Source organism: Trachypithecus francoisi, unplaced genomic scaffold, assembly GCF_009764315.1.
Source record: "Trachypithecus francoisi isolate TF-2019V2 unplaced genomic scaffold, Tfra_2.0 Lachesis_group10, whole genome shotgun sequence".
Taxonomy (NCBI): Eukaryota; Metazoa; Chordata; class Mammalia; order Primates; family Cercopithecidae; genus Trachypithecus; species Trachypithecus francoisi.
In genome coordinates this window covers 130,106,765-130,125,427 of record NW_022681455.1, presented here as the reverse complement: position 1 = coordinate 130,125,427, position 18,663 = coordinate 130,106,765, and the positions used below count along the sequence as shown (strand labels likewise).

The window sequence follows — 18,663 nt, the reverse complement described above, 5'->3', positions numbered from 1 at the left end:
TGTTGTGAACACGGACATGTGCAGGTGCTGAACGACAGCAGCTCTGAGACCCTTGATGTCTGGGCAGTGTCCAGGCGTCTGCTCCCACTCGCTCAGTCCCGAGCTCTGGTGCTGTGTGCAGGGCTGGGTGGGTCCCATGGCTTGCGGCCAGCAGTGAAGGATGAGCTGAAGCCAGTGCTTGGTCAGCACCACACTGCCGAGCTCACACGCGGGGACGCACCTGTCTGTGAAGCCTGTGGAAAGTCTAGGTTTGGCCGTTGGGATGGGCGTGTCCTGCTGAGCTCCTGAGGAGGTGGGTGTCAGGGTGCCGATGTGCGCCTTCAGCGGTGAGGCAGAAAGGCACGAGGGCAGGTCACGCTTCCTGGTGGTTCCTGCTCTTCTGTGGCTAAGTGCTCAGAGCGTTGGGATAGCTTTATGTTGCCACCCTGGCCTCACCTTCCTCATCTTGTGGGGTTGGGTCCTGGGACTCGGCATTCACGGGGAGCAGCCCAGCTCTGCAAGGGTGCAGAGTACTGTGCACACAGCCCAGGCCTCGCCGCCGTCCTCTTGAGCTCCTGCCACCACCCCCAAGCTTCGGTCTCAGCATGCTCCGTGCCTCCAGGGAGCACTGTCTCCCAAAGAGGTGCTGGATGGTGTGCTTTCGCCGAGAGTGTGTGGAGGCGTGAACCGTGTGTTTGGATCAGAACCCTGTTATGTTCACATGGGTGATGCGGGTGGGGTTCCTGGGACCTCAGAATGTCTGTGAAAGGATTTCTTGGCTTCTGCACCTGGGTTGTGCTCTGTGAACAGAGATGTTTGGGTTGTGCCCTCGAGGGTCTGACGCTGGAGTTTGGAGTGGCTGTGTGAAGGGACCGCTCAGTGAACTGGGCCTGCGCTTCCTAGAGGACCCCAGCTCCGTGCCCACAGGCTTTAGGGTCAGGGCGGTAGTGGTGGCCTGGGTAGGATGCAGAAGGCGTGTGGGGAAAGGAGAGCCTGGCCCTGGCGTTGATGGTGAGGTGGCGACTGTCACTCCCCGTTCTTCTCTGTACCTGGGCCGGTGAAGATGAACAAGCAGTGGAGGGAGGAGGGAGCTCTCCTGGCTCAGGTCTCAGAAATGCTGATTGAGGAGGTGGTTCTCTGAGCCACTGAACACACCAGCAGGCTGGGCATGGTGGAGCCCTTCGTCAGTGGACTTGCAGGGAAGGCCGTCCAGCCAGGGTAGTGTGAGACGAGAAAGGCCCAGAGAGCCACAGAGAGCAGGTCGTGTTGGCGCACGAGGCAGGGTGTCGTGATTTGCAGGCGCCTGCTCTCAGCTCCTTGGAGTTGTTCTCTTGCTTAAGGAGAAGAGAGACTTGATAAACTGGTCCTGATGTTGTCGATGGGAGTTCTGTTCACACATGTGCTGTGAGGGATGTGTGGATTTCACTCTGGGCTTTTCCAGTAAGGTAGCTGTGTTCTGGGTTCGAGAGTGTGTGTGTGTGTGTGTGTGTGTGTGTGTGTGTTGGGAGGGGTGGTTGACAGGGTCTGGCTCTGTCATCCAGGCTGGAGTGCAGTGGTACAGTCTCAGCTCACTGCAACTTCTGCATCCCTCCACACCCCTCCACCCTGCCCCACCGCCCCAGGCTCAAAGCAGTCCTCCTACTTCAGCCTGCCTTGTAGCTGGGACCACAGGAGCATACCAGCACACCCTGCTAATTGTTGTATTTTTTTGTAGAGACGAGGTCTCACCATGTTGCCCAGGCTGGTCTCAAACTTCTGAGCTCAAGTGATCCTTCAGCTTCGGCATCACAGGCATGAACTACCACAACCAGCCTGTCCTGTTTTGTTTGTTGGTTTGTTTCCAGCTACTCACAGTAAAGTCAGGCATTTTCCTCCTGCAGGCAGACAAATTTTAAATGCATTACAGGGAGTAGGGAGCTCTCAGGCCTAGTGGAGCTTTCTTAGCTTGAACAGTAGCTTGAAATAGAATGCCTGGGAAGACGCACTCCTGGTTGCAGCTGCTATTAGAAGAGGCTGTATTCCTTAGGGAGGAAGTGATCTCAGAGTGCCAGAACTCAGGTGCACACGTCTGACCTGCCTTCTCCTGGTACAGGCTGAAATGGTTTCTGCTCAGTTTTCTACCATAAACTCCCTTTTCTCCAGATACAGTTTTATGTTATCAAAAACAATCTATTTTTAGATTTTTCCAAAAGAATCGTGATCTCAGTGACATACACATGGAAGATGGAAACGGAGCCCATGACTCTGCAGTACATCCTGACGCCGTGCTGACCTGACAGCTTGTGCGTGTCCCTTTGGCTGCACCAGTTGGCACAGTGGCAGAGAAAGGGCCCCTCCTGGAGACAGTTTCTCACCACTGCCTACCATGGAATCCCAGAACCACCGAGCTGCCTCAGGAAGAACCATCAGGTGTCTGCATCATTGAGTGTGTTCTGATCCAAAGGTGTCCGGGGCCACAGAGAACAGTGTCATCCCCAGCCCCATGGCACAGTCACCCCGTCTCACTGAGCTCTGGGCACGCCACTCAGAGCACAGACGGCCTCACAGCCCCCTGAACTCCACTCGGTGGTTCTCAAAGTGTGTCCTCCGACCAGCAGAGTCACCTGAGCGGCTGGAGCTTGTTAGGAACCCACATTCGCAGCCCCGCTCAGACCCAGCAAGCGGTGTTGAGGCCGAGAAGCTGGAGGTGGCGCCCACAGGCATGGAGGCTGCAGTTGAGAACTGAGCATGTGGGCCCCCCAGCGAGTCTCAGCAGAAACACCCCCAGTCTGTGCCAGTTACAGACTCACATCTGGTCTGAGGCCCCTTCCCAAAGGTAGCTTTGTCAGCACTGCAAGTGGGGAGCTGTGAGCTATGTCCCCCAAGATAAGTATTCCAGAGTGACCTTAGCTGAGAAGCTGGGAAGCGCATGGCCGGGCCTCGGCATGTCCCACCTCAGGCTGTGGCTTCACGAGCAGGTCTGGGATGGGGTCTGTACTCAGAACAGAGCCCAGAACTCACCCTCATGCTTTGGGAGCAGCAGGAGGCCGTGTCTGATGGCGAGAACACAAGAGGGTGAAGCTGGGCTCAGACAGCCCCGAGGCCGCTGTGGGCCCGCGTGGGTGCCTGGAGAGGGTGGTTTCTGTCCATCGTTTCACTAAGGCAGAAAAGGACATAGAGCAGCATCACAGAGAAAGCCAGACTTGCCAGGCTTGCTGAACTTGGGTCCACTTCTCTTCCCAGTCCTAGGGCTCAGAGTACAGGGCCTGTGGCTGGCCAGCTCCTGCCATTTCTGCTCACCTGACAGTTGGGCTTCCCCCACCACCCGGTTCACACGCCTGCACGCTGCCTCCGCCCTGCCCTCCCCTGCCTTACTCCTCTCTGTAGAACACGCCGTCCTCATCTCCTCCCACCGGAGGTTTAGCTCTGAAGCAGCAAATTTGCATTCTCTGTGTTCTCTGCTCTGCCACATGCTGTCTGCACTGAGGCTCACCTGGTACTGTGAACACCGAGCTCCTCAGGTTCTCACATCACCTTTAAGAAGTGGGAGTTCTTGGCCGGGTGTGGTGGCTCACACCTGTCATCCCAGCACTTTGGAGGCCAAGGCACGAGGATCACCCAGGGTCGGGAGTTCAAGACTAGCCTGGCCAACATGGCAAAACCCCACCTCTACTAAAAATACAAAGATTACCTGGGCGTGGTGGTGCGTGCCTGTAGTCCCAGCTACTTAGGAGGCTGAGGCAGGAGAACTGCTTGAATCAGGGAGGCAGAGGCTGCAGTGAGCTGAGATCTCGTCACTGCACTCCAGCCTGTCTCACTGTCTCACTCTGACAGAGTGAGAGTCTGTGTCGGGGAAGAAGAAAGAAGTGGAAGTCCTTCCCTGTGTTCCTGATTTTCATTATTAGAATAAAGCAGACACTTCCCACTTGAAGAAGAAAAAGCCAAGGAAATCCCCTTGGCTCTGGGTCCCTAGGCAGTGGTGCATAGGGTGCTCTGAGCAGCCCCCATGTCTTCACTCTTGCCCAACTCCCAAGATAGAAGTCCACTCTATTTAATTTTTTCTTCTAGAACTCATGCTCTCTCTTAAAATCCTGTCTTTGGCAAATGAAGGTCACAGAAGTTTTTCCTGTGTTCTGTACGTTGTATAGTTTTAGTTCTTAGATGTAGGTCTATGGTCCATTTCTAGTTATTGTGTGTGTGGTGTGAGGTGAGCATAGAGGTTCCTGTTTTGTATCTAGATGGGCAGTTGCTGTGTGAGTACTACCCTGATGCCAAGGCCAGACAAAGACACGGCAGGATAAGAAGACCACAGACCAGTGGCCTCACGAACACAGACATAAACATTTTAGAAAGAATTTTAGCAAATTGAGTTCATCAGTTTATAAAATAAAATGAATCATGTACCATGACCAACCAAGCAGGGCTGATTCCAAGAACTCAAGGTTGAACCTCCCATATCAATCAGTTTGAGTTGTTCTGTTATTAGACGGAAAAAAGAAAACCCTGTGATCACACCAACTAAGGCGGCAAAAACATTTGACAAAAGTCAACACACTCATTGTTTTTTTAAAAAATTGCACAAACTAGGAATAGAGGGGAATTTCCTCAGCCTGATACAGAGCATCTGTGAGAACCTGCAACTGACATCATGTTTAACGTCAGAGACTGAATTCTTTCCACCTAAAATTGAGAACAGACAAACACTGGCCATCTCCACTGCCATCAGCATCGTCCCACAGGCTGCAGGCAGCACGGTCACCTACATGGAAGTCAGGCTGGAGAGGAAAGAGGAACACTGTCTTTACTCAGAGACATCTAGTGAGGAAAGCCCAAGACGTCTGTCCAAAAGCTGCAAGAATCAGTGAGCGTACTGGGGTGTTCCAGTATGCAGAAGTGTATTTCTAAATACTCATAAATAATAGAGGGCTGACATTGTAAAAATATGTTTGCAGCAGTATCAAAAATACAGATAGTTTTGGGGGTAAATTTGACCAAAGATGTGCTGCAAAACCTGTACCCCGAAAGCTGCAAAGTATTCCTGAGAGAAATTAAGCAACATTTGAATGTAGAGTGATACAGTATTCATTATCAGGAGACCCTTGGATCTCTCTCCACATGGATGTCTAGTGTCAATGTGATGCCAGCCAAAATCCCCGTGTGCTTTTTTGGGTAGAAATTCATAAGATGATTCCAAAGTTAATAGGGAAATTCAAAAGACCTAGAATAACCAAAGCCACCTTGAGAAAGAACAGAATTGGAGGATGCAGTGTAGTGTCATTGCTTTCTCTGAAGCTGCAGGCATGAGGTACTGTGCTTCCTCTTGGCAGCGGGACAGGCCCATGGGTGAGTGGAACAGAAGAGAGCCCACAGGCAGACCCTGCACACAGGCAGACCCCGCACCCCACACCCCACACACAGGCAGACCCCACACACAGGTTGACCCCGCACACAGGCAGACTGCACACACAGGCAGACCCCACACCCCGCACACAGGCAGATCCCACACACAGGCAGACCCCGCACACAGGCAGATCCCACACACAGACCCCACACACAGGCAGACCCCTCACACAGGCAGATCCCACACACAGACCCCACACACAGGCAGACCCCTCACACAGGCAGATCCCACACACAGGCAGATCCCACACACAGGCAGACCCCACACACAGGCAGATCCCACACACAGGCAGACCCCACACATAGGCAGACCCCACACACAGGCAGATCCCACACAGGCAGACCCCACACACAGGCAGACCCCACACACAGGCAGACCCCACACACAGGCAGTTCAGATACTAAGGCAGCTGAGCCGGGAATGGAACTGGAGAGGCTGGATGACCTCTCGGTGCTGCAGTCGGTGGACAACATGAGTCTCGTTCGTATAAGAGAGATTGAGCTCCGGGGAAGGGTGTCCACTGGACATGGCCGTTTTTCAGTCCCTACAACTTTCTCTGCTGTGTGTGTGCTTCCCATGAGTGGAAGTCATGGTGTGACGGAGAATCTGCATGTGACGTGTATGGAGCCTACCTCGGGTCATGAGGAGGAGCCAGGTGACCAGCGGGCTGGTGGGCCCGGCAGGGTCTTGTGCCATGGCCGTCACTATCTGGTGGTCCTTGGGGCATAATGGGGCTTTACAGGAGGTGCCTGATAAGGATTGGATTTAATGTTTGAGGTATTTGCATTTAGAAAATGAGAACATTCTGTAGTACATGCAGGTGGTTCCTGCCGACAGTCCTCTTGTGCTGGTGAGGAAAGCTCAGAGGGGCCGAAACAGGGCCTGTCCCACCCCAGCTGCCCGGCAGGCTCTGAGCCCAGGTTGATGGCAGCCGCCTTTCTGGTGGCTGTGCCATACTCCCCATTCTGGGCAGCTGGAGGCGAGCCTTGTGTCACACTGCTGCTTTTCCCTCCACAGCTCGTTGAGGTGTAAGGAGCTGGGAGGTGAAAAAGAAACTTGTGAGCTTTTAAAGTGAACTATAGATATGCGTTATTATAGCTGGTAATTTCATCTGTAAAACCAGGGATAATCACCACCCAGGTGAGAATACACAATATTCCAGAGTCCTCGGGGCCTTCAGTAACATTCCCCATTTCAGAAGTCACCTCTGCCCTGACTTCTGTCTCCACTGGAAGGTTTTGGCTGTTGAGGTTTCCGTGGGAGACATTGGTTGCTCCCCAGTGTCTGACTTGCAGGACTTGGCTACTGTTGGCATTCGGCATTCTCTCCCTTCGTGGCTGTGGCCATGCCCAGCATTCGTGGGCCCTTCTGTCGATGAGCCAGTGAGCCCCAAGAACCACCAGGGAGCCCGCATCCCTGCCAGCGCTCAATGTGTGGGCCTGGCGTCAGCAACGCTGACGGGTGTGTGGACGGGCACGTGGTGACGTCACATGGTGGTGTGGTGTGTGTTTTCTTCTGGGGGTGAACATGTCCTCCTGTGCTGTCTTCTAGAAGCTTCCATGTGTGAAGAAAGGGCTTGAGCCCAGTCTGATTCCAGAGGAGGGCTTCTCTTTGGGGTACAGATGTTCCCAGCTTGGTTGCCAGATGCATCTGCCACTGTATGCGTAGGGCTGCTCCACGAGGCTGCACATACTTCCTGTGTTGATTGCGTGCACCCCTGGTGTTTACCGTGCACATCACGTTTTCATGGCGCTCACTCTCGGTGTTTATGCCATGCACACCCCTTTCCATGGTGCGTACCCCGTGTTTATGGTACACACCCCCCCGTGTTCACGGCTCACATCCCCGGCGGTATTCCATTTGTATTCTAGAATTGTTCATTTGCCTTTGGATGGGCAGTTTAGTTGTGTCATTTTTTGTATTATGAACAAAACAGCCTTTGAACAGCCTTGTGCTTATTTGTGAATGCGTCATGGGAAACGCACCTGCAGCTCTCCCTTGAAGCCTCGACGGCTTTGCTGGGGTCTGCTGAGTCTGTCTTCTCCCAGCTGTCCTGGTGGAGGTGCTGGTGTGCATCTCCTCATGGCTGTCATTTGCACTTTCCGGATGAGAACCACCGTTTCGGGTGTCCATTGTCTGGGTGTTTTCTTTTGTGAAGTGCCTGGCGGAGGTGCCTGTAGGCGGTCTTGCCTTGACCAGGGCCCTGAGGACAGTGTTCCTTCTGTCCAGGCTCCCGGAAGCCTTGATCAGTTTGGGGCTTTCCTCCCACATCACAAACTGTAGAATTTCATCACAGGCCTTTTCTGGAGCTGTTGAAATGAGCACATGGTTTTCTTTCCTTTATTTTCTTAGTGTGGTGAAATACATTGCTTTTTAAATCTCTTGCATTCTCTAATCTATTCTTGTTCCTATCATTTGTGTTATCTTGTTATATGTATCATGTCTGTGTTCATAAGGTATGTTGGTTTATAATTTTCTTATCATAGAATGCCCTCATCAGATTCTGAAATTCGGGTTATGGTGGCCTCTTCACATGTGTAGTAGAACCCAGCCCTCATCAGGTTCTGAAAGTAGCGTTATGGCAGCCTCTCTTCACATGTCTGATGGAACCCACACACTGGGCCAGGAGTGTTCTTGGAGGAAGGAGTTTAAGATTGGAGCTTCTTCCTGGTGTGTGCCGTTCTTTCCTGCCATTCTCCGGCCCCGAGGAGGATGCCTCTCTCATTCCAGGTGGGGACTGCACTCCGAGGGGGCCATGGAAAAGCTCAGTGGAGCTGCAGCCAGGCAGCAGATGAGCTGCATCTGGGCACCCAGGCCGAGGGCTGGAAGGACCTGCGCTGCTGGGGAGGGTGTTACGTTCCTGAGGCCCCATCTCCCCAGAGATCCATCTGAGACCCTCCTCCTGTCCCCGTGTCTCACTGGAGAGGTGGGCACATTGCCGTGGCTCCAGTCTGCTTGGCAACTTCTCTTTGACCCCAGTTGCCCTCTGAGCTTTTGCAGCATGTTCTCAAAAGCGCTCTGATGGTCACTCAGGGATGTCTGATGAACTGCCAGGTTTGGTGGATGCCGTGTTGATCAGTCAAGCTAGAATATGCATCTGGGTCCCAGGAGGCAGGACCGTGGCTGGGGGTGCTTGGGCTTCTCCCAGGAACAGTTGGGCATCTCAGCCCTGGAGCAGCTGAGGCCTCCAGTGCTCTGAAGGTACCGCTGACCACTGCACACAGTATTTGCCGGCAGCTTACCTAGGGAAAGTTCCAGAAAGAAGGCTTACTGATGGGGAAAGGGGCTGTGTGTCACACCGTCTGCCTCCCCAAGTCCCGAGCGCTGTGTGCGTCCATCACACGGGTTCCCTTCCCCATCCCCAGGGCATGTCTTCCAGCCAGTGAATTATGCCATTGAGGCAATGCTTGCTCAAGGCCAACCTTGGAGCCGGGCTGGATGGAGTTGGGGCTTCACAGTCCCTGCCCTGCCTCTTGCCTGGTGGGTGGGCCCTGCATTTTGGCCTGCGAGGGGCTCTGCTACCCCACAGGGGCTCCTCCCTGGAGCTCCAGGGAGGGCAGAGATGGGGCTAGGGGCTGCTCAGTGGCCTCTAGAACAGTGGAAAAGTCCACGTTCAGGAATGGAAAAGGCAAAACTACTGCACAGCCAGTGTGAAACAGGCAGAGTAAGAAGTGCTCTGCCAGAACTCAGAACTCAGGCTACAGGGAGCCACACCCGGCCACTCACCTGAAGACATGCCCCGCCTGGAGACCCTGCTGGCCTTCACTCCACAGGCGGCTTCTGATGGGAACGTGGCTGTGCGTGGCAACGCCTCTCTTTTGGGAAGGCAAAGCCGTTGTTTTTCCTCATTGTTCAGTACCTCCCAGGAAGGCAGGAGTGGAGTGGGAGGTAGCGCGTGTCTATCTCCTCTGCTTTCTCCACACACACACCAGTGATTTCCTGAGCGTCCCTCCGGTGTGCAGGATGAGAAATGGGCCAGAATCAGGGCTGAGCCACAGCCCGGCCCCAGGCTTCTGGGCGAAGGTCCTGCAGTCAGTGACCAGCCTCACACAGCCACACCCCGGGGTGCAGGGAGGGTGTTCGTTGCCCAATAAGAGATTTGCTTCTCCTGGCACATGAAACAAAATCTTAAGGGCTTAAGAATGCAATTTGGGAATCATGATTGAAAGTATCCCTTTCTTTTCTAGGATAAAGATAAAGTTTCTCTAACCAAGACCCCAAAACTGGAGCGTGGCGATGGCGGAAGGAGGTGAGGGAGCGAGCCAGCAAGCGGAAGCTGCCCTTCACTGCGGGCGCCAATGGGGAGCAGAAGGACTCGGACACAGGTACCAGCCCGCGGCCCCTCCTGCACTCAGCCCTCCACAGGCTGCCCGGAGCAGCCCAGGCAGGGCGTCCCCAGTCCCCGCACCTCCGGCTTTGCACTGGGACCCACGGTAGCACCCTGCACGCCGTCCAGGCAAGGGGCAGCAGGGGCGGGGCATAGGCCCCCACGTGCCACCTCCTCTTCACCCGAGGCTCAGGCCCCCGGGGCTGATTGGAGAGCTTTACTCTCGGGTCCCACACGCGTGGAGATGCACCCGGTGCGTGTCCAGCCCTGGGCGAAGTATAGGGCTTCTGACCTGTGGGTCTTCTGACAGCTGGACACAGGAGGGAGACAGTGGTTCCCCTCAGGGCCACAAAGGCACAGGAAGAAACTCCATTGCTTGTAGTAAGAACCAAAGGGAGCCCTAAAAGTGAGCAGGAGGCAGGGAAGTCTTCCCAAGCGCAGGTGGGGTCTGAGGCTGCAGAGCAGGAGTGCGTGTGCTGTGTGCATGTGCCTATGCCAGAGTGTGTGCCTGTGTGTGTGTGCGTGCCCATGTGTGCCCATGGACACATGCCCGTGTATCTGTGTACATGTGCCCATGTATGTGCTTGTGTGTGTACCCGTGTGTGTACCCGTGTGTGTGCCCGTCTGTGCCTGTGTATATGTGCGCTCATGTGTGTATTTGTGTTTGCGCCCATGTATGTGTGCTTGTGTGTGCATGTGTGCCTGTGTATATGTGCGCCCATGTGCATATGTCCGTGTGCTTGTGTGTGCCCATGTGTGCGTGTTCATGCCTGTGTGTGCGTATGTGCCCATGTGCAAGCCCTTGTGTGTTCATGTGCACACACTCCTGGTGCGTTCAGCGCCTCCTGCAGTGCCCCTTCCAGTAGATTCTGTCTTGAGCTGCTCAGTGGGGAGCCCAGGCCTCTGCGCTGGCCATGCTTGTTCTTTGGTGATTCTTGTTTTCAGAGGTCTCCTTGTCCTCCTGGTCATCCAGCTTCTCTGCAGCCCTGCTGGGGAAGGTTGGAGGCAGTAGAGCACTAAGCTGGCCACAAAGCCTGGAGTGAGCTGGCCTGACGTGCTGCGTCAGGCCCTGGGCTCTGTCCCTGGCCTCCTGAGACTCCTTGAATGCAGCCATAGCACAAGGCGTAGAGGCTGTGCCAGGATGTGGGTTTGAGAGCAGATGGGGAAGTGGTCCAGGTGATAGGGGCTCATGATACTAAGGAGATTGTTGAAGAGGAACGGCAGCAGGCACAGCCAGTAAAGAGAATCCAGGCCCTGGCTTTTGTCACCACAGCTCAGGAAGCTTCAGCCTTTGTGATTGTGTGGCTGCCGCAGGCCCATGGCCCCTCCTGTCCTGTGTGGGTGCTCCAGGGATGTGCTCACAGTAGCCAGGTGGAGACTCTGCCGAGTGAAAGGCCAGCGGAGAGGGCTGGTTTTCCCAGGTGGGAAGTGAGGGGCAGGTGCAGTGCCAGGCACATGGCTCCTGTCTCTGGGCCAGCACATCTGGGAACAGGAAGGCTGCAGGGACACCAGCACAGGCCCGGGAGGACTCCTCTTCCCAGCAGCAGACAGCTCCAAGGAAGAACGTTGGGAGGCACAGGGAAGTGAGTGGACAGAATGTGTGGACAGGCCCTACGACCTAAGCCCCCAGAAGGGAGGGCCTGGGCGACTCCCGGGAGCTCCCAACGGTGCTGTGTCCTCTTGGGCTTTAGGCCTAGAGAAAATCAGTCCAGGCCTAAGAACCCTGTGCTTGCTCTTCTTGGTCCCATGCTGGTTGTGGTGGTGGAAGGCCGTCACATGGACGCATAGTTGTTAGCTCTTTGTGCGGTGGCTGCGTGGAGTCGGCCTCAGACCTTTGAGGTGTTTCTGTGATGTCTCTGGAAGTGTTGCTGAAAGGGTTAGTGGGACAAGCATCTGCTTCTGCTCCCTAGGAGAACGATCCCGCTTGGTAAGATGGCGTTCCCAGGGCTACCCGGTGCCCACCCCGTCTGGCTGGTCAGGTCTCTTTGTGGTGGCCGTTTCGTCATCGTGGAGAGAAGCTCTCCCCAGGGCTCTGCTGTGTTGTCATCACCTTCCAGGGTCTGTCTGTTGATGGTTAGTGCCTGCCTCGTGCCAGCCCTGCTGGCCCACTGAGGCCGTTCTCACTCTCTGTGGGTCTCTGGGATGTTTTCTGCCACAGCCCTACCCTGAGCACTCCTAGAACTGTGTGTTGAACACCACGTCCTTTCTCTGTGAGGGGCAGGCCCAGGTGAGGACAGGGTAGGTGAGAATCCCTGTGAGGTGGGAAAACAGTAAAGAACATTTTGAAAATAGAATTTTCCAGGCAAGGACTGTGACAAAAAGACCTAAGAAATGTAGTATTTGTCCTCCTGTGTTTATCACCCTTTTGGGGCCAATTTTAATAACCTCTTGTTTAATGTTGCAAAACTAGATTTCCTAGGAAGATTGTTCTGGTGTATGAATGTGGAGCATTGCTTATCCTAGAAGCTTGCATTTTAACCAGGACCCTCTTAAAGTAGCGAGTCCACGGCCGGGTGCAGTGGCTCATGCCTGTAATCCCAGCTACGCAGGAGGATGAGGCAGGAGAATTGCTTGAACCCAGTAGGTGGAGGTTGCAGTGAGCCACGATTGCACCATTGCACTCCAGCCTGGCAACAGAGCAAGACTCCCTCTCTAAATAAATAAATAGTAGCAAGTCCAACTCCAGTGCGTTCAGCCCCACCCTGGGCTAGGAGGCAGGCTGCTGGGTGCTGTGACTCTCACACGCTGCGTCCCCTCCTTCCCCCAGAGGAGCAGTTCTTGCTCAGAAATGAGCGGGGTGGAGGGAGAGGTGCACACCTCGGCTGTACCCCTCTGGTGGCCACAGCAGGGATGAGAAGAGAAACATTGGTGCAGGGTTAACCAACACGTGACAGACAAGAGACTCTTCTCTGGTCCCCAGGAGTCAGGCCCCTCTGGAGAGGTGTGGGTGCCCCCAGGCATCCCTCCTTCTGCAGTGCCCCTGCAGCGCCCTCTGCTGAGCAGGCACAGCCAGTCCCCCTTGCCATGGTGGGAGGGATGCAGGGTCACCACCGTCCCGGGTACCTTGGCTGTGTCCAAGTGGGAGAGCCTGGCACACCTCCCTTAGAGACTTCCGTGTTGCCTTGGGGATGGCTTCCCGCCTCCCACACGCAGGGTGGAGTCAGCCCTGCCCGTGGTCCAGTCCCATGGAGATGCAGCCTCTGCAGTGCTTAGTCAGGGCTAGGGGCGGCCTGCCAAGAACAGCGTGGTTCTGTCTGTCGTGAATCAGCGCAGTTTAAAGCAGTCCCCAAGGCTATGCCTCTGCGTGGTCCCTACACAGCAGCCTGGAGGCTGTCCAGGCAGATGTGAGCATGTGATACAATCACCTTTGCGCCTTCCAGAGTGTCAGGCAAGAGCCTGTCCCAGGACCAGACCTCTGTAAGGGCTGTGGGTGCAGCAAGGAGTGGAAAGGCACCTGCCATGTCCTGGTCCCAAGACAGCTTTGCCCACCGAGCCCTCTCAGACCAGCCCTGGGACTTTGATCCCATCCTGCCTGCCCTGTCTGCCTGGGGCCTCTCGTATCTGCTTTTGAAGTCTGTCGTCTCCCACCTCAATGGGGCCTCAGTTTAAAAACCCTTATCACTGAAAGCTTCATATTGAATTATGGGATACCTGGGATTTGCTTCAAATTATACGAGTTTGTCCAGTGTTTCATATGTGTAAGTTTTCCCAAAACTTAAAAAATCTAAAAGTAGCCAGGCACAGTGGCTCACACCCTTCCAGCACTTTGGCAGGAGGGTCCCTCGAGGCCAAGAGGTCAAGGCTACAGTGAGCCGTGATCGCGCCACTGCACTCCAGCCTGGGCGACAGAGTGAGACCCTGTCCATAAAAAATAGATAAATAAATAATCAGTCAATCAGCGCATGTTTTTGAGATTGCTGTGCCTCATTGCCTGGCCTCCCTGGGGTTCTGGGGAGCCTCCTGCCCCGCTGTTTCTCCTGCGCCTTCGTCTGTGACCCTGAGTCTCGCTTCTCCCTGCCTAGGACCGCCGGGGTCCTGCTTGTCCTGGGGCAGCCACGAGGGAGCCCTCGTCAGGAGCGCCGTGGGCCGAAGCTGCCTGCCCTCTGCACGTGGATGTTTCTTTGGAACAAGGGGAAAAATTATGATTTTCTTATTTTGCTTTGACCTGTGAATAACGCCCTGGTATCTGGTGCCTGGGGTGCGCGCTCTGCAGTGCTGACGGGCACATGCTGGCTCCTTCAGCGTTAGGTGCTTGGCACCTTCAGTCTTTTCCTGACGTCATGTTTGTTCCCGGTGCCTCAGATAGGAGACGGCTGCCCTGACGGCTCCTGCTTCCCCGTTCCTGGAGGGAAGACAGACCTAGCCACTGGGGTCTGTGGGATCTCCTGGAGGGAAGACAGACCTAGCCACTGGGGTCTGTGGGATCTTGGAACTCTGAATGCCAGACCTTGCCCAGTGCTAGAGGCGACGCGTGTGTGAAGTGGAAGAGGCTTCTCCCATCCACTCAGCCGCAGTGGACCCGAGCGGGCAGAAAGAGCAGAGTGCAGCAGGGGCCAGGCTGTGCTCACAGGCAGGGCAGGTGCCTGGAGAGCATGGCACCCCGGGAGCCTCTTGCCAGGAAGGGCGTGTGCACTGCAGTGTGCTGTGGACCGGTGGCCTCAGCTCAGTGTCTTGATGAGGGTCCCGAGGCACTCACGTGTATGGGGATGTTAGCAACACGGCGGGCAGCCCTGATGCAGTTTCTCACCAAGCACATAGCAGACCCCATGCACCCCACACAGGGCACAGACCCTAAGCACCCCACGCAGGGCACAGACCCTAAGCACCCCATGCAGGGCACGGATCCCACACACTCCTCGCAGGGCAAAGACCCCATGCAGGGCACAGACCCCAAGAACCCCATGCAGGGCATGGATCCCACGCAGAGCAGGGCCAGCCCAAGGCCAGGCCCCTCCCCTGTAGAACTCCTACCAGGCAGGACCAGAGCCACAGTCACTTCCACACCGTCTCCTTCCCGAGAAACCTCAGCAGACTCTTCCTCCTTTCCTGGCTACACGGGGCCCCTGCCGCAGCCGGACCCTCTGCTACCTCCTGAGCCTCAGGAAAGTAAGGTCGGCCTCTGAATACAGAGGACTTCGGTCCTGCCAGAGGATGCTCGGCCAGTGGATACTGGCATGCAAGCAGCCTGCGGGGAGGCGGAGTGGGGCTGCAGCAAAGGCTGTGGTGGTCGAGGTGAGGGGGTGGCCAGGTCTTGTTGCCATAGTGAGGATTCTGGGGTTACCCTAAGAGCCACCACATTCAGGCACTCCTGAAAAAGCACATCAAAATAAAGTATTTTCACATGATGAAGAACTCCGCGTGATTGGTCTCCGGTCCTCCTATTTCTCAGCCATTTTTCCTCTCTAGATGTAAGCAGTTTCTCATACAGAGGAAAGGTTCTTCTGTTTAAAATTCGATATTCCCCAAGCTGCAGCAGAGGCCTCCCTGACTCCCCTCAGAAGTGCACTTGGGCCGATAGCCAGGCCCATGTTGTCAACACAACACAGACAAGCTGGGGTCCACAAGACCACCCCAGGCTCAGCAATTTGACAGGACCCCAGGACTCAGGAAAAGGTGGTGGCTGCTGTGGGAGCAGTCAGCCGAGTGAGGCGGGGCACGCGGGGGCCATCTGCTGCCTCGTGGCTCCCTGCTGTGGGACTTTGGGCCCATTTCTCAACCTCTCTGTGCCTCTCAGCCCTTTCATCCATAAAGCTCTGCTGTGTGAGGAGCTGTGGCCCCTTGACAGAGGAGCCCCCCCCCCGCCCTGTGCTCTCACCACCTACACACTCGACCAGGCAGGCCTGTGCCCCCGCAGGAGTGACGGACACAACTCAGGCCTCAGTGCAGGTTTGGACGTTGATCTTGTTTATTTTAAAATACCCACGACGCTGTGTGTGTGGAACGGAGACCCCGGGTGGGAAACTGTTCTGTTTGGTTGTCATCTGAGCCCTTTTGCCAACATTGCTTCCTTCCTTCTTGACTTGCTGTTCACCATAGTGACAGCTGAATGCTGGTGAAACCACCATGGGGCTTAGACCCTGCTCCTTCCCACCCTTGCCACGTTACCCTGTTTGCCTCCACAAGCTTCCTGTGGAACTGGTCCTTCCACCCCACCCTGGCCTGGAGATGGGGAAGGCATGGAGGTCGTGCAGGCAAGGGCTGGACGCACAGCCTCATCTCTGTATGACCCATTCACATATACTGCAGAGGAAGCTGAAGCTGAAAGGCCTAAGAGATGACCCCAGCTCCCATCGGCAGGCAGGAGGGCTGAGGTCACGCAGCTGACGGGGTAGGCCCTGTCTCTCTTTAAATGATCAATAATGGTAACTGACAGAAAGAAGGCAGAAACAGAGAGAAACCTGGAGATTGGAAGGAGAAGCCATTCTCACCACACACGGTGGCTCACAGGACTCAGCGGGGGCCCTGCCAGCTTCTCTTGTTGGCCCAGGACAGGCTCTGTGGAGCTCCTGTCTTGCTGCCCCGAGGGGGTGTCGGTGGGAGGACCCCTGCGCCCTCGTTTGTGTGAGTTGAGCTCAGTGCTTGGGTGGGAACTTGGTGATCTGGACCATCTGCCTCGTGTAGATCGGCTGTGATTAGACTTCTTGGCCAGAAGTGCTGTATTTCATGGCTGTGAACATCCAGATGAGGCCAGATGTTTGGTTTTAGTGAAGTGGACAGAATCTGTGAGCAGCAGCCATGCCACAAAGCTGCACCCGGCCCTGCCCATCCGTTCCATGAGTTGTAACCGCCATTGGCCGTGAACTTTCTCTTGTTTGAAAATATCACCATGGAAACATCCCTTTGTGTAGCAGAATCAAGAATGTATTTTGATGTCTTTGAGTTTGACGGTGGGACGCAGGAGTCGCACATTTTCCTATGTTGACAGTATCGTGGCCTGTGTCCCCTAAAAGACTTGCTAGAAAAGCCTAGAAATTAGAGGTGCTAAATGATTGATACAAAAGGCATTTGTTCGGATGAGTAGCAGAGGCCACACAGCTCCACATCCCTGCGGCCCTACCTCAGGGTCTCTGCATTGGAGCCCAACCTCAGACCTCCCAGGGAGGTAGAGGAAGGGGCTCTGAGCTCAGACCCCACGGAAAGTTTGTCCTCTCAAGAAGGCCACACTTCCTGGACACTTTGGGCTATCTGAGCAGACACTGTTCCCCCAGCTAAGAGGGACAGGTACTGAGGAAGGATGAGGGGCTTTGAGAGGTCACCACAGAGACTTCTGACCCAGTCCTGCCCTCCGGTGGGGCTGGCATCTGTATTTGTGCCATTGCTGGAAATGCCCCGCACTCCCTGAGGCCCCCACCACCACAAAAGCAAACCCTCCCTGGAGAGACACACCTTCCTCATCCAGGCCTCGCGGCTCCCAGAGTGCAGACAGACGAAGAGCCCGGTTGGAATTACAGACGTTGAGGAAGAAAGCTGTCCTGAGAGAGTCAGCAGGGGTCAGCCCCAGGGACCTCACGTGCTGGGATGGTTAAGTGCACAGTATTCATCAGAGGATTTAAAACCATTGAGTATCATGCAGATGTTTCTAAAGCATATGGAATATCTGGAAATGAAAACTAGAATCACTGAAATAAGAAACCCAGTGGGCAGATGATGTAGCTTATTAGACACAACCTAAGAAAGTATTGGTGAACTGGAAGTTCTAACAAAAGAAATTGCCTAAACTGGAGCACAGAATGAAAATGAGACAGGAAGCCTGCAGGAAGCGGGGAGCTGTGGAGGAGACAATGCAGCTCAACAGGCACCTCGGCAGAGTTGAGAGCAGGGCAGGGAGACGGCGGCTCCAGAGGCCGGCAGCAGAGGGCTTTTCAAGGTTCATAAAAACACAAGCCTCAAATTCAAGAAGTGTAATGAATTATAAGCAGGAGAAAGAACAATAATTACACATTTAAATATGACATTTAAATATGACTCTGACATGAAGTTTTCACAACAGCAAAGGGAGGACGTTAAAAGCAGCCAGATGTGGTGGCACAGCCACCCATGGTCCCAGCTACTCTGGAGGCTGAAGTAGGAGGGCCACTTGAGCCTGGGAGGTGGAGGCTGTGGTGAGCTGAGATTGCGCCACTGCCTCCATCCTTGGCTACAGAGTGAGACCTTGTTTCAAAAAAAAAAAAAAAAAAAGGCAGCCAGATAGAGAAGACACTCCCTGCAGAGCACCCCCAGGCAAGTCACAGCCCCCCAATCCCACCTGCACAGAGCACCCCCAGGGAGGTCACAACCCCCCCATCCCACCTGCACAGAGCCAGGTGCTGCTGCCATTTGCCCCAGGAAGCTCAACTCCAGTCTCTTTGCTGCCTCAGAAAGGCCTTGGCTGGATGCAGGGGCAGGAAATGGGCTCCAGCTCCCAAAAGCATCGTCCACTCTAGCCCCTGCTGCCCCGGGCCAAGGCCATGCTCCAGCAGCAGGAAAGGGCTCATGGAGGGGAGGTCTCAGCTCTGTGCTGAGGAGGGAAGGGTTCTGTGGAATCTCCCATTGGCCAGCTGGGTACTGAGGTGCTGCCCACCTCAGAGGGCTGGCAAGATGGATATGGTTTGAAGAAAGGCCCTACAGGCCTTGTTCCTTAAAGGTGAGGTGGGTGGCCGCCCAGGCGCAGGCCAGTGGACAGAGGGGCCACCACCGACACGCTTGACTTGGGAAGACTCAGCCTTTCCTGGCGCCCTCCACCGCTCTCCCTGGACCTCTGCCCTCAGCCCCAGGCTGCCTTAGCCTGTAAAGCCCTCAGGGCCTGCAGGCCATTTTCCGACTGCAGAGCAGGAGTGGAAGGGGGCTTCTGAGTCCTGTGGAGTTGCTCCCACCCCCCACCCGGGGCCACATCTGCCTGTAGCCGGGACTCAGTCCCTAGACCTGCCAGTTTTCCACTTTGCAACTTGGTGAATACCATTTGAAATTCATAGAAATTGTATTTGACTTCTATTCGGAC

The 18,663-nt window shown here is 55.0% G+C and overlaps 1 protein-coding gene across 1 annotated transcript in view; it reads left to right on the top strand.

Moving 5' to 3' along the window:
* Positions 1–18,663, top strand: part of LOC117088235 (ankyrin repeat domain-containing protein 11-like) — a 47,160-nt gene that overhangs the window by 1,332 nt on the left and 27,165 nt on the right. The window contains 2 exon segments of the mRNA XM_033219377.1: positions 9,547–9,601; positions 9,604–9,684. Coding sequence (XP_033075268.1) covers positions 9,547–9,601; positions 9,604–9,684 — 136 coding nt within the window.